General features: G+C 33.1%; 1 protein-coding gene across 5 annotated transcripts; it reads left to right on the top strand.

Moving 5' to 3' along the window:
* Positions 1-1,859: 1,859 nt before the first annotated feature.
* LOC124845170 (cellulose synthase A catalytic subunit 7 [UDP-forming]-like) lies at positions 1,860-7,175 on the top strand. Of its 5 annotated transcripts, none has more exons than XM_088106017.1 (13): positions 1,860-1,988; positions 2,067-2,262; positions 2,355-2,491; positions 2,583-2,622; positions 2,900-3,002; positions 3,085-3,339; positions 3,544-3,889; positions 4,214-4,462; positions 4,573-4,785; positions 4,914-5,085; positions 5,170-5,369; positions 5,622-5,975; positions 6,439-7,175. In XM_088106017.1, exons 1-13 carry the CDS (start codon positions 1,860-1,862, stop codon positions 7,024-7,026), a joined length of 2,982 nt encoding a protein of 993 aa, XP_087962143.1. In that variant the 3' UTR covers positions 7,027-7,175. The 5 variants fall into 5 exon arrangements, with proteins under 5 accessions (XP_087962143.1, XP_087962142.1, XP_087962144.1 ...); XM_088106016.1 differs by having other exon boundaries at positions 1,870-1,988; positions 5,173-5,369; XM_088106018.1 differs by having other exon boundaries at positions 1,895-1,988; positions 2,903-3,002.
* Positions 7,176-15,766: the final 8,591 nt, after the last annotated feature.

Here is a 15,766-nt window from a genome sequence, read left to right as displayed (position 1 = left end):
TCATAAGTTTAACATAGTGATTGAACTCTCAAAAAAGGAGAAAAACTGCTAATATTTCCTCCTGTCTCAAAAAATACGAGCAACCAAAACAAAAACAATCGTTTGCACCATCTGTGTTAACTTTAACCCAAGTAACCAACAGAAGCTCCCAAACCAAAGAAGAAACTTTTCCAAACTAAGTATTTAATACCAAAAAAAATTTAATACTGTGAAATAAAAAATGGTGTTATCCATTGTTTTAGTATAAGATATATCAGCTAGCCTCAAAATTAGAAAAGTGATCCGAAGAGTATAAATTATATGAATAGGCTTTTGAAACTTGACATTATCAGCTAGCCTTTAGAAATGATACAAGTAGAAGTTATAGGAGTAAACTTTTGAAATTTGACGTGATTTCTTATTTTCCAAATAATTGGGACTTCACCAATAACAACAACAAACTTCATTAGAAAAACTAGTGATTTGTGTTTCCCTTTTAAAAAGAAATAAATATCATAAAAAGTGAGATTCTTTTTTTAACTAACACCAAATTTTAAGAGCAGTTAAGCATTGAAAGAATAGATACAAAATAAAATTCTCATATAAATAACACATAAAACATAAAACGTAAAGTCACTTCCTTTTATGCACAAAATCATCAATTATTAACCTATATATAGCTTAACAATTTCTAGAAAACTAAAGTATTAGTTGGAAGAATAAAAATATATCATATAATAAGATATTAGTTGGAAGAATAAAAATCTAAGTGAGTCTAAGTCTCACATTGGATACAAATGAGAAAACAGTCTATTATATAAAAATGAAAAACCCATTAATTCATTGTCTTAAGATTTTGGATAGAGAGTGATGATAATACTTGTGTTTTCATTATTGTAACACTTTTATAATATATATATATATATATATATATATATATATATATATATATATACACACACACGTTATATAATATTATGAAAAAGTTATTATATAAATATGATAATTTTTTAATTTATCATATAAAATAGTTTTACTTGATAAAAGTATGATATATGATACCAACCTTCATACAGTGATAAAATATTATATCTTTAACATAAATAGCAAAATCATTATTTATTTATTTTCTATATGTGAGATTGAATGAACACGTTTTAAGGGATCATTCTCACTGTATTAATATATTTGCTCAAAACATTCATAGCCCAAGTCTATAAAAGATGTGTGTTTTATTAATTAATTAAAAAGCATTCATCCTGTTGCCTCATGGGTTAGGATGTTGCTAATTTCGGAAGATGGGTTCATATCATATGCATATCTTCATGCAGACTCTTTTTAATGTAGCTATCACATCTCAATTTTTACAAAATCAATGATTAAACTTACCCCAACCATGATGCTAATATGGAATATAAACAAGGTGAGAGTTTATATTTTATTATTAATGAAGAAAACAGATGGCTACTTCCACATTAGTATTTTTTGTGGAATTGTTTTACACATCAATTTCGTGTTACCAAACACTATAGAAATATCAGAATCCTGAAAAAGATTGAGTTTCAAACTATGCAGCAGCATGATCTGAAATTAGAATAATGGTAATCTGCATAATAAAACGTCAAGCATTAGGAACAACGTAAGTTTCTCCAGTAATATAAGCATTTTGAAACTGAAACATGACATGATCATTCTACCTACGAACCTTAACAAGGAAAGAACTTTCACTCATCACCTCAACAGATGCTAAACATTTTTATTTTGTTGCAGTGTATAACTTCAACCTTTCAAATCAAAATTAATCCCACAACCATCAATAGTAGCCTTATGTGGACACACATGCATGTTTTAGTTACCTTAATCCATGAGAATAGGTATATATGCAAAACCCAACCTCTCACAGATACTTGCACTGCTTCCATTCCCCATTCACCATGGAAGCTAGTACAGGTCTTTTTGCTGGTACTCCAAACAGCAAAGAGCTTGTGGCCATTCAAGGACACGATGAGGTAATAACTTTTTTCATAATTATAAGGTAACATTTTCTGTATGTTTGAATAACATAAACCAACCTTAATTTGCTGCAGCCTAAGCCGGTGAAGAACTTAGATGGTCAGCTCTGTGAGATATGTGGTGATTCTGTGGGAGTTACAGTTGAAGGAGACTTGTTTGTAGCTTGTGAAGAGTGTGGTTTCCCTGTGTGCAGGCCATGCTATGAGTATGAGAGAAGGGAAGGGACTCAAGTTTGTCCTCAGTGTCATACAAGATACAAGCGCATCAAAGGTTAATTGGAAATTTAGCTACTGTCATGTATATATACTTTTGTTTTGTATTTTGTAACTTATGTTTTGATTGATATTTCTTGATGTGCAAAGGAAGTCCAAGAGTGGAGGGAGATGAGGATGAAGACGATGTGGATGACATTGAACATGAATTCAAGCATGAAGAGATGCAAAAGGGAAACATGATCCATGGAGATGATGATGGGAATTCTGAATCGGGTTTAGCAAAGGTAACTCTAAGAAGGAATAATTGTATTCTACAAGCATGCAGTTTACGTATATGTAGTAATAACTTAGAGACTTTCATTGTATAACTCGCAGGTGAATGGGGAGCGGCTTTCTACAAGTGTGGGAGAACCTGGTATGTTTTGGCCTTCTCTTTTAGAAGTTATAGGGAATCTGCCACACTAATTGGAGTATATGCAGTGATCTTTTGATGAGCTAAAGTTTGTAAACCAAACCAAACTATATATGTGTGTGTGTGTGTATGTATATAATTGTCTGATGCACTGTCTTTCAAAATCATATTTATTTCTTTTGAGTTTGTGATTTGACATCATAGAACGTTTTGAGGATAAATAAAGAGAAACAGAATGAAGCCAAGACGCTTATCATAATTGACATATCTTCATAAGAAGCAGGTGCAAAGCTGGATGACAAGGAGAACATAGATGAGTGGATGTTGCGCCAAGGGAATCTGTGGCCTGAAACTGATGCCTCAGTTGATCAGGAAAAGGCCATGTAAGCACTACAATAGCCTTTGATATTTAGGAACTTTGTGATTCTACTTTAATGTAACGTGATATGATATACCATGATGCAGGAAAGAGCCATTGTCAAGGAAAGTAGCAATACCATCAGGCAAACTCAGTCCTTACAGAATGATGGTTGTGGCTAGATTCCTCCTTCTATTACTCTTCTTCCAATACAGAATCTTCCACCCAGTACCTGATGCAGTTGGACTATGGTTCATATCTGTAACGTGTGAAATCTGGCTTGCATTATCCTGGATGATTGATCAGATTCCCAAATGGTTCCCCATTGATCGAGAGACGTATCTTGATCGTCTTTCAATCAGGTTAATTGTTCTGAATTTCTCTGCAGTAAAGTAAATGGATGTAACTTCCAAGAGCAAGACTTGGGCAATTATAATGATTGAGTCAGAAGTTCATGACAGTAACATAATTCTTAAGAATACAACGGCGTTGATATGATAGATTCTGCATTTTATAAGAGTTGGAAGCTAAATTGATAAGCTAAATGTCTACAATTTGCTCTGCAGGTTTGAACAAGAGAACAAACCAAATATGCTTTCTCCAATAGATATCATTGTCACTACTGTGGATCCAATCAAGGAACCTCCTCTTGTGACAGCCAACACTGTTCTTTCAATCTTGGCCCTGGATTACCCTGCTGACAAAATCTCATGCTATGTTTCTGATGACGGAGCTTCCATGCTCACCTTTGAAGCTCTTCAAGAAACTGCTGAGTTTTCCAGAAAGTGGGTTCCTTTCTGCAAAAAGTTCTCTATAGAACCCAGAGCACCAGAAAAGTACTTCTCTGAGAAAATAGATTTTCTAAAGGATAAGCTTCAATCCACTTACGTAAAAGAACGGCGTACTATGAAGGTTAGCATTAATAGTCTTAAACTTTAATTCCTCCTTTTAAAACATATAAAATTGAAATTTTTCTCTACTATTTTCTTAATTTGATCCCCGCATTATTGGTGTTTGTGTAGTCACACGCTAATGCTCCAAATTTTTCAAAGTTAACAATCTACAATGTTATAATTCGAATTTAATCACTACTATGTTAAAATTGAAATAGCAGTGACTAAATTTGGGAAAGGTCAAAGGTAGAACTAACTTTCAATTTAGCAATTAAACTGTTCATTTTATACTAGTTCGATGGGAAGAACAAGGTTTCATTGTTTGTTGGCACTTGCATGACAGAGAGAATACGAAGAATTTAAGGTGAGAATAAATGCACTGGTGGCTAAATCTATGCGAGTTCCCCCAGAAGGGTGGACTATGAAAGATGAGACACCATGGCCAGGAAACAACCCCAAAGATCATCCAAGTATGATACAGGTCCTTCTTCCACACATTGTTGGTAATGAACTTCCTTGTCTTGTCTACACATCTCGTGAGAAAAGGCCTGCATTTCAACACCACGGCAAAGCTGGTGCAATCAACGCCTTGGTAAGCATTTCAAGCACCATAATTTCTCAAGATTACATTTTCTCATTCTCTTGACGTGAAGCTAAAAGAAGCTTTCATTTTTGGCCAAAATGTTGCTGCCGAATTTCCAGCTTCGAGTATCAGCAGTGTTAAGCAATGCTCCTTTTGTGCTCAACTTGGATTGCAATCACTACGTAAATAACTGCAAAGTGGTGCGAGAGGCCATGTGTTTCTTTATGGACATACAACTTGGGAATGGCATTGGCTTTGTACAGTTTCCATTAAGATTTGACAGCCTAGATAGGCATGATCGTTATGCCAACAAAAACACTGTTTTATTTGATGTGAGTGCTACAGTTTTGGCACTGAATTAATTCTCATCCTATCACCCTTTTTATCTCTTCTGAATTCATTTATTTCCTTCATTGGGGTAGATTTTGATAGATTACATTCTGTGTTTGTTTTTCTGCAGATTAACTTGAGGTGCCTAGATGGAATTCAGGGACCTGCTTATGTTGGTTCAGCATGTATCTTCAGAAGGAAATCCTTAACTGGCAGTGACTCACCAGTGTCTTCAAAACGCCCAAGCATGGTGCAAGTACATTCAAAACAGGATGAGAATGGAGAAGAAGCTAGCATAACAGGTGATCATAATTCTTTGTATTTATCAAAAACACAAAAGAATCATTTTCTTATCTCCTATATCTCAAACTACTCTTCTTCTGCAGCAGCAACAGATGAGGAAAAGGAACTATTGAAGTCACAGATGAATGATGAAAATAAATTTGGGAATTCCAATCCTATCATGAACCCTTCATTAACTGAAGAGGGTGGTATTGATCCTTCTTCCAGTCAGGAAGTTTTGCTTAAAGAAGCTATTCATGTCATGGGTTCTAAATATGAAGACAGAACTCTCTGGGGATATGAGGTATTCATTCATATGTAATGTAAACATAAGTTTTAACACTGCCAATCAATTCCAAATTATCTTTGATATGACACGCAAGATAATAATTAGAAAAGTCATCAAATTTTTCAGTTATGTGTAATTAGATGACAAAACAAAAGACTTTTACACTATTCGTATTGTCTCTGTAAAAAAGTTGCAGAAACTTAAACAATATAATAAAAGTTATTTGAAGTGGTAGATAAAATGGTGAAATATTTTTGGAATGCACAGGTGGGTTTAAGTTATGGATCTATAGCAGCAGATACTCTGACAAGTTTGAAGATGCATTGTCATGGTTGGAGGTCTGTATATTGCATGCCAAAAAGAGATCCATTCAGGGGTACAGCTCCTATCAACCTCACAGATAGACTCAACCAGGTGCTGAGATGGGCAGTGGGTTCACTTCAGATCCTATTCAGCCACCATTGCCCTCTTCTGTATGGCCTCAGTGGTGGAAGACTCAAGGGACTTCAAAGGATTGCCTATATTAACAGCACTGTCTACCCCTTCAGCTCAATACCCCTCCTAATATACTGTATCGTTCCTGCTATATGCTTGCTCACTGATAAATTCATCACACCATCGGTATCATTTATTTCCTTCTATTTATTATATCACTACTTTCATTTGCTTTATAGAAAAAAAAAGACACAATATGTCATTGGATAACCAGTAACTTCTAACTTGCCAACTTGTAAGATATGTCTAAATAAAGCAGTCTAGACTAAATGAACTATAATGCTTATGTTTGTTGAACATTTCTTAAACTCAAAATAAAATGTCAAATCACAATGTACAAAAATAAATAACAATGATACATGAACACCTAACTACATAGTATAAACACTCTTCATTTATAGTTCTCATTTCTTTTTATCACATAATCACTGTTCCTTTCTTTCCCGAAACAGTATTAAAAAATACCGTTGAGAAAGTGAAAGATGCTCTTTCGAATGGTTTAAACAGTGTAAAGATAACTTTTTTATTGTTGGTTGGTATTCCTTCCCATCAAAGATTCATTGACAGATGAAGAGTGATTGATTTCCAGGTTGGCACTTTTGCAAGTCTAGTTTTCACCGCATTGTTCATCTCAATCTTTGCCTCGGCTATTCTTGAATTGAGATGGAGTGGAGTTAGCCTGGAGGAATGGTGGAGAAGCCAGCAATTCTGGGTGATTGGGAGTGTGTCTGCAAACCTCTTTGCCGTTGTGCAGAGCATTATGGGAGCTCTTCCACTGGGTAGAGTGAACACAAACTTCAGCACTGTATCAAAGGTTCCAGACGATGTAGAGTTTCGTGAACTGTATACCATTAGATGGACTGCACTTCTAATACCTCCAACCACCATCATAATAATCAACCTCATTGGTATAGTGGCTGGCTTCACAGATTCCATAAACAGTGGAGAACATTCTTGGGGAGCACTGCTTGGGAAACTCTTCTTTTCTTTATGGGTTATTGTCCATTTGTATCCTTTCCTTAAAGGTCTAATGGGTAGGCAGAACAGAACACCAACTCTTATTGTCATATGGTCTGTGCTCTTGGCTTCTATCTTCTCCTTGGTTTGGGTGAGAGTTGACCCTTTTGTGTTGAAAACCAAGGGACCTGATGTCAAGCAATGTGGAATCAGTTGTTGATTCTACGTCTCAAGAACCATGTAATTTATTTACAACTACGAAGGATGAAACAACAATCTAGGTCCACAGAGATTTGTAATGTTAGAGTAAAATTTTTTTGAATCAAAAAAATTGCAGCATGTCCTTGCGTATTCCCTTTTGCATTTTCATTAAATGAAGAAAATGGAGAGAATGTACTTAATTTTTCTAATTGAAACAGAAGTGTTACCCAGGATTCCTTTTTTGGCTGCTCATGAGATCCCAACTTAAAATGGTTATTTGACTTACTGAAATCGAAAGAAGACATTAAACCTAGCATCATCATGAACCAACTTTTACAAAAGCTAAGCACATGAATGCTTTTTCATATCAACAGAATAGGTGGTTAGGACAAAAAAAAAACAAAATAGAAAGGGAAAATATGTAATATAATGGAAAAAAACACCATTCAACAATTTAATGCATGAAATACATCAGAAGAATTCGAAACAGCAGGTTTAATGTGTTTAATAGTGTCTAATTTAGCAATGGATTTAGTGATGACGCAAAATTCTCCCGCATAGCATAAGCTGATAGTTGTTCACAGATTTGTTTTTGATACCATTCCAAAAGGTCTATTACCAATGAAGATATCTTATATGTATATAAACTCATGTCTATCTCTTATTTTATCCAATGTGTGACTTTGTTTCTACCCAACGTCACGACGGTCCTAAAGAAAAATATTCTTATTTAATAACATTTTTTTTTAAAGAGAAACCAAAAAAGCATAAGTTTTTATAAATCTTATGTAATATTGTGCTAAACCATGGATTCCCTTTAATTTTAACATTCTAAGGCATTGGTCCATTTAACTTTCCTTAAACTTTTTCTTGGTCCATTACTACCCATCACCCGAGATTGTACAACCTTTATAATTATTTTTGTTGAAGGCCAAATGAGCATTTGGATAATTTAGAAAACAACTTATTCTTCTATAAAAGCTACAACACTATTTCCAAATGTTGCAAATGAGAGGTCCATAATTAGCTATATACTGGGATGTCATTAAAGAATATTAAGATGAACTTTTGTCTAAAACCTAGAAACATTCATAACAATTTGAAATGTGGAAAGGATATTAATAAGCCCAAATTGCATGTCAAGTCATTCACAATGATCTGGTAATAATCTAATCTTATAGTCAATTTAAAAGAAATAACACTACAAAAAAGTAGGGTATTACCGAAGGCCAGAAGCCCTCGGAAAATGCCAAAGGCCGTCGATAATGGGTGTTTACCGAAGGCTTATCGACGGCCAAAAATCCTTCGGTAAATCTCTTGTCGCTAACAATTACCGAGGGCTTTTGCCCTTCGGTAATTACCGAGGGCCAAAAGCCTTCGGTAATTACCGAGGGCCAAAAGCCTTCGGTAATTACCGAAAGACAGTATCACATAACAGTTCATTTATTTCTCTTTATTTCTCTATAACAGCAGCTCATTTATTTCTCTGAAAAATCTGCACTTATCCAATTAAAAAAAACACATAACAGCTCATTTATTTCTCTATAACAGCTCATTTATCACAAGGCAAATTCCAATTCACTATAACAGCTCATTTATTTCTCTGAAAAATCTGCACTTATCCAAACGAATAATAGCAACGTGCAAAATTGAATTCCTAATGCACTACACCTACAATTAACCAAACGAATCTAATACATATTGCATGATATGACAAAACAAACAGCAATTGCACTACTTTCCCTTGTGATCTTCGAAGCTCTTTGGAAATATCTCGAAGCTGAGAGAGCGTAACAGGATTCCCTTGAAGGACCCATTTCTGAAGAATGTTTGTGGCGCTTCGCTTGGGGAGCCTTAGCCTCAAGATTCTGCTCCTTAGGTCATCACCTTCCACACTCTCTTCAACTAAATCATTGCTCACAGCACCCAAAGACACAAATCTTGTTCTGTTATGAACATAAGTAAAATGGTTACTTCTGGAAGATGAGAAGATGCAATTTTCAGATCAATTACCCATAACCAAACACTCAATTATGATGGTTGACAAGAAAGTATGATCAGAAAAATCAGTTAAGATGCAGAATCATAAAAGATTGGTAGAGAATATAATTGAAATTTATGATGCAAGACTTTAGTATTGAAAAATAAACAAGACACAAATAGCTTTATGCCCACATAATTAGCAAATATGATGGGTAAGATATGCAAGAGAGGGGTTTAAAACCTTCTTAAACTGACAATAAAGTAATTAATATAGCACCTCTTACATATGTAGTATCATATGCAGAGACACGTAATTTGCAGAGACACGTATCATATGCAGAAGGACATATATAAGTGTAAGGATCAACATTTGATGAGCACGAGACACGTAACAATTTCAGACGTGCTACTTATACTTGCTACAATTTCATACGTGCACGTAATAATTCTGAGCACTTGGTTCAATTATAAATAAAATCAAAATTTAAATATTAATTTATACTCCTATCGAAATTCACAAAACGCTATCTATATTTGATAAAATCAAATACAAAATTTGATTTATACACTCATATCTCATCTCTTTATCTGTGCAATAATCAAACTCATCTTACTGGAAAAATCTAATTAACTTAAATATTATATTCACTAATATTTTAATCAATCAAATAATTAAGAGATTTATTGGAAAAAATAGCAATAAAGGAATATAAAGCCAACTTGAAACGTTAATTTTGACAAGTTAATATAAAGGAAAAAATCATTTATATAAATCAACTCATTTAGTATTTCACAGGTTAATTTTGACCTATGAATCATGTACATCTATCTATAACCATGCCAATCAAATCAATTACAGTAGGAATTGGTATTTACGGTACAATGCTTCCAATTATTCATGCAAAAAACCAATTAAGATAAACGTTCAACCACATCAATAATTGATCAAAAGTGAAAAGATGTGTGGACTTTTCAAATCATGGGAAAAAGAAGTATTGTTCTTCCAATTGCATTTAATCCAAGGCTTTTAGATTCCGGAACAAAGATGCATCCAATAGAACTTATATAAGGCCATAGTTTTTGGAACATCATCCAATTCATTTCAATCAAATCACCCAAAAAGATGAGTCAAGAATTAAGATCAGTTTTGTATCTAAGCAATACTTATAAAAACATCCCAGGTGTAAAACAGAACTCTACTTTACCAACTAGTCTCCCTTTATAAATTCTTTATACATTGGAACAATAGCAAGATTCACACCACCCTACAGTATGCAGATTTGAAGAATAGACTATATCTATTTATCATGTTCCCAAACATACTTTACAGCACATTTTACACCAAGTAAAATCCTATTCATGAGCTTCAAATACAATACTATATATGATTTTGCTTGGTAGTACAAACCTTGAGTGGCACAAGCACTGACAGTTATTCCATGGTTAATCTATGGTATGAGGTTGAGCCTTCAAGGAATTGAATGGTTAATTGTTTCTTGATTCAAGGCTAGCCATTCAAATAAACAGTCTCTCCACTCACAGGGTTAATGCAAACATACACTCTTCCTAAACCCCACTAGGTGGGAGCCTTGTGCACTGTGCCACTCATGTTTACAATCTATGATGTATCTTACAAATGTCTAGATTCACAAAAACCAAAGTTGACAAGATAACCTACTTCACATATGTAGTGGAAATTTACAAGCAACACAGTGATTTCTTACACATAAATCATTACACTAATATAATATCATTCATTACTTGATCAGTACCAGACACGGATTGGACAGAATTTATTGGAACAGAAGTTGCTATAACATGTGATTGACTGACTTGGGAGTTTAATTGTCGTGTTGCTGGTAAATTCCCAATCCTTGACAGTGGTGGGGGAGTCTTAGGCAAATGCTTCATATTAGTTATGACAATATCAGCCAGTAGATCAGGATGAATCTTTCAAATGAGGATCTCAATAGTTATATTGTTTCGAAAAAATAATAAATAGAAGTTAGTATGAAGTGGTTATAATAGGGGTAGTTAGGAGGAGTTTAAACATCAGTTAGGGGAAGTTTTAATTGATAGTAAGGCAGTTCTTATCTTTTAAGGAGGAGGGTGTTGTAGTTCTGTGGGTGGACTGTATTTTGTTTCAGAACAGGGATTGTCCTCTAGAGAAGGGAATTTCTTCCCTTCGAACCTATCATTTACTCCATTTTCTTATCTTTCTTGAACCAAGACCTATCATTTACTTTCAGCACTCTTCTATGCTTTTGGCTTGATCACTATAAATAGCTATATATTGAGAAACTACGTTCTTTGTATCTCACACTAACTCTTAACCTAGTAGTAAACATGAATACCAAAACCACTTTCTTCTTTTGCTTCCTCTGCGCGTTGCTTCTCATCTATACTATGTTAACTCAGCCATCTAAACATGCTACAATTGGTAACTATACTGCATTTGTTCCTTCCTGAAACCAACATGAATCACTCTTCTACCAACTAATCTGCATCTTTCTTTCTTGTTATTCCTATTCCCATTTCACTAAACCAATTCAATATAACTTGCTTTTCATTTTATTTCCACTTTCCAATAATAATAACGAAAACTTGTCCCAGTTTATTAATCCAAAAGCCAGTACAGAACATACCTCAATGTCGAAGCCCGATAGCCTCCCTTGACAACGACAGTCGTCCTCACGTCACGGGAGCAACCTCCTCTCTGCGCCTTGGCACACACCCTAACGTTAACGGACCACCCTCCTCACGGCAATGCCAACGCACTGCTCGAACACCACCGAACCCTACCCGCACAATGCCACCAGACAGACGAGAAAGGGACAGCGAGAGGAAGAAAAAACTCAAGCAAAAGCCAGAGGGAAAGAATGGGAAGCACAAATTGGGGACGAGAACGAACAGGGGGGAATGGGGGAGCACAACCAAAGTCCACCTTTCACGAAATTGGGGACGACAGCAGAGAGGGAACAGGGTCTTCTCTTACGAAATTAGGGCCGAGGTATTACAACACCCCCAATTACTTAATTTAAGGTGTCGAGCATCTTACCGAAGGCCACAACCCCTCGGTAATGCTCTTTTGACCTTCGGTAATTACACTTCACCATGCCCTTCGGTAATGCCGATTTTGACCGTCGAAAAAATTTATTTACCGACGATCATTTGGCCTTCGGTAATAATCCTTCGGTAATAATCCAAATTCTTGTAGTGTAATGTGTGTCAATCAATTCATCGACTATTGGAGAAAAATTATCTTTTGATAGTATATAGTATTCAAATTCCTATAATCAATACAAAATCCTTAAGTACTATTTTTTTTACTTGCGTATGAGAAGAAAAGGAACTTATGATAGGCATAAGTACTCCTTCATTAAACATATGATGCGCCATAAAATTGATTTGTTTTTTACTTGGAGGATATTTGTAAGATTTTACCTTTGTAGCGGTAGAACCAGGTAACAAGGGAGTGAAATGATCCTAGGTTTTATAGGAGTTAGTCTGATAGGAGTAGCAAAACACATCCTGGTATGTATGCAATAACAAATTTATTTCTAGCTCTAATTTTTTTTGGCAATTTTATCCATTGATTCATAATATAGTGTGGAAAATAATTCACAAGGTGAAAAATTAAGCAATGGCTCTAATGTGATCCTAGTGTAGCCAAAATGTTTGAAATTGGTAGCAAGTAGACATGTAACCTTGAACTTGTTGAGAATTCAAGTGTGATTTTAAGTCTCAATTAAATAAAAATAAAAAAGTTGAGTATCATATAAGAAAGAAGATTCATAAATCAATTGTCTTAGTGTGAGTTGGATTCAGATCATATTTATGTAATCTCCATTAATTAATCTTCCTTTTAAAATAGACCCATCAAAACTTTAGTCCTTGGAAATTACGAATAGGTTGTGTTCTTGTATGGAACCAAATTGTCATTTAAGATTTGGTATGTCCCTATTCCGCTACCCGAGATGTTCCCTTGAACTCTTTAGATGGATAGAAGAACGGTGGATACCTATAAACACTTTGATGTTGAAGTGAGTTAATGTGATTTAGGTAACCTGGTTAAGAGAGTAGATTTCAAGATACCTTTAACCTCGAAAAAAAGTTTTTTGTAAACCTATGACCCTTATTAATTATGTTAAACTATTTTAGAAAGGTTTAGATCTTCCGGTAAATGTTAATTGGTGGTTGACCTTCAGAAGACACTCCGACCCTCAAGTCAGATATGTTTCATAAAGAGTTCTATATTTTATTAGGATAGAAGAAGATGATTGTACCTGGACATTAGTTGTTTACTTATAAGGCTTGTGACAGCCACGTCCATTGATTAACCATTAGTGCAATATATTTTAGGCAATATGACCTATTAGTATCTGTTTAATGACAATCAATTCCGATCGGTATACTTCATATAGTACACTAATGAATGTTTGTTAAAACGACAAATAGACTCATTGACACATTGTCTAGGTTGACATGATGTTGAGAATCTTTGACCATTATGATCTTCAGTTGCACATAACTAATATGTTTTTGGTCGAGCTGAACTCTAGCTTACATATTGTAGTTGGTTTTGGCATAAATGAGCTCAATATTTTATAGTACACTAGCCCTCTAGACTTGATGTGATGTATTGTAACAAATGTCTTGAAGCAAAACTATACACAAATACGTCATAACAAATCAGGAACATATTTTTTAAATACTATTATTCAGGGTAAGCCAAGATAATTTTTAAGATGATCAATTGTGATTTCTAATATAATCCTTATTTCTCTTAGTACATCTATCTAATCCCCTGAGTATTGAGGGCAATGAGCTAATCTAAAATGAAAAAGGCATTACTGATAATATGGCTATGAAGATATCAGTGGTTTATTTTTTTTGTTGCACTCAATTTTCTTCATTAGGTATTATCCAACATCATTTAGTGACAATCTTGACCAATAATCTTAAAGAGCTAAAATAATATATTTAATATTTATATATTTAATTATTGTTATTAATACAACAAAAATGAAGACATAATTTAATATAACTAAGTATAAAATAAATTCACATGTCTAAAGGATTGATCTTTGTTCATCAATTCTTGAACTAATTAATAATTAAATTATAACTAAAATTTTTAGCTATTTTCTTTTATAAGAAATTTATTTTCCAGTTTATTTGTTTTGATAACTTTTATTACAAAAAAATGTCTTTTTTGTTATAGTTGTAAAAACAAAAAAAATTAAATAAGATAAATTAAGTGATCAATAAGAATAAATGAGAAATAAAAACATAAATAATGAGTAAATTTGTATTTAACTTTTTTTTTTCTTTAGAAACAAAAAAGAGACATAAAAAAATATTAAATATGAACACACATAATAATAAGTAACTCAAAAGACAATAAAAAACAAAAAAAAATTAATAATTCTTTTAATTTTTTATTACATTTAGTTTTATATTTTACTATTTATTAATACTAAATGATGTACTTTATAAATAAAAAATAAAAAATTTAATTACCATAAATTTCTGCTGTACATAGATAAAATTTTAAAATTTTGAGAAGGCAGGAATTGAAAGAAAATCCGCATATCCGGCCCTTGGTGGCATCCAAACGGGAGTGAGAATATTTTTAAAGGAAATTATATGGTTTAAGCTAAAACTTGATATTACTATTTAAAGAAATAATTATTTGCTAAAGTGACATGATGAGTGCCACATGTAAAACATTATTTTCAACTCTTTAATTGGCAAAAGAAGTCCTAACACTTTCCCTAATTGCCAACAAAGGCCATAAAAAATGTGAAATAAATAATTTCTATAATAGGATAGTGGCTATTTTTTAATTCCACCATTATTTCAGCTTGCATATCTCGTGAGGAATTATTTACCTTTTTCTTTTTTACGGGTTGAAGCCCCACACCACATAATATAAATAGAAAAAATAACACATAAATGTTTAATAATGTGCTCATTAAAATAAATAAAAAATGGATTACATCTCCATCAATTATTCAATCATTATTTTCAAAATTATATTCTTAACTGTTCTTTTTATAACTATTTGTAATTAATTGCAACTCTAGTATATGTACCATTCTATTAATTGTTAGGTATACAATTTTGTGTATCCTATTATCCTCGAGCCAATAGATTGACACCAACAATAAAAAAAAATTATCAACCTCATAAAATAATATATTTAATGATTGTTTTTTTAATCTAAAAATGTATATTATTATATTGTTATAATGGAATGTGAAATGAATGTTTTTATTTGAGAGAGAGTATCAAAGTGTAATTTTTGCTTTCCCATATGGCAAACGTGTTTTACCTATAAGCTCTACGTCTATTTTTTAATTCCACCTATGCAGCTACAAATATCGTGACGAATTATTCTCCTTTTTTTTTATTGGAATGAAGCCCCCACAATTTCCAGTTATAGTAAATACAGTGAAGGTAACAATTTCTTGTTATAATTTGTCTTCCACGATCAAAGAAATAAATATTATTTATCGTTTTATATTAATACTGATTTATATTAATCATAAAATCTCACGTAAAAACAAATAAATATATAATAAAACGTTGTAAGATCTCATTCTTATTATTCAACATGCTTTTAATAAATAGAGTAAAATTACTCGTTATTTTATATTAATTAAATAGCTCCTCACAATTTTTAGTACATAAAAATAAATAAACAAGATGAATACAATATAGTCAATTAGAAAAAAATTAAACAATAATAATTTAATTAAAAAATATAAAAC

This window comes from Vigna umbellata, chromosome 2 (genome assembly GCF_029865625.1).
Source record: "Vigna umbellata cultivar VRB3 chromosome 2, Vumbellata_1.0, whole genome shotgun sequence".
Classification (NCBI taxonomy): Eukaryota; Viridiplantae; Streptophyta; class Magnoliopsida; order Fabales; family Fabaceae; genus Vigna; species Vigna umbellata.
This window is presented reverse-complemented; position numbering and strand designations above follow the sequence as displayed.

Coding starts and splice junctions, on each gene's coding strand:
- LOC124845170 (XM_088106014.1), top strand. CDS start 1,914: ATGGAAGCTAGTACAGGTCTTTTTGCTGGTACTCCAAACAGCAAAGAG. Junction 1,989..2,066: donor CCATTCAAGGACACGATGAG/GTAATAACTTTT, acceptor AATTTGCTGCAG/CCTAAGCCGGTGAAGAACTT. Junction 2,263..2,354: donor AAGATACAAGCGCATCAAAG/GTTAATTGGAAA, acceptor TGATGTGCAAAG/GAAGTCCAAGAGTGGAGGGA.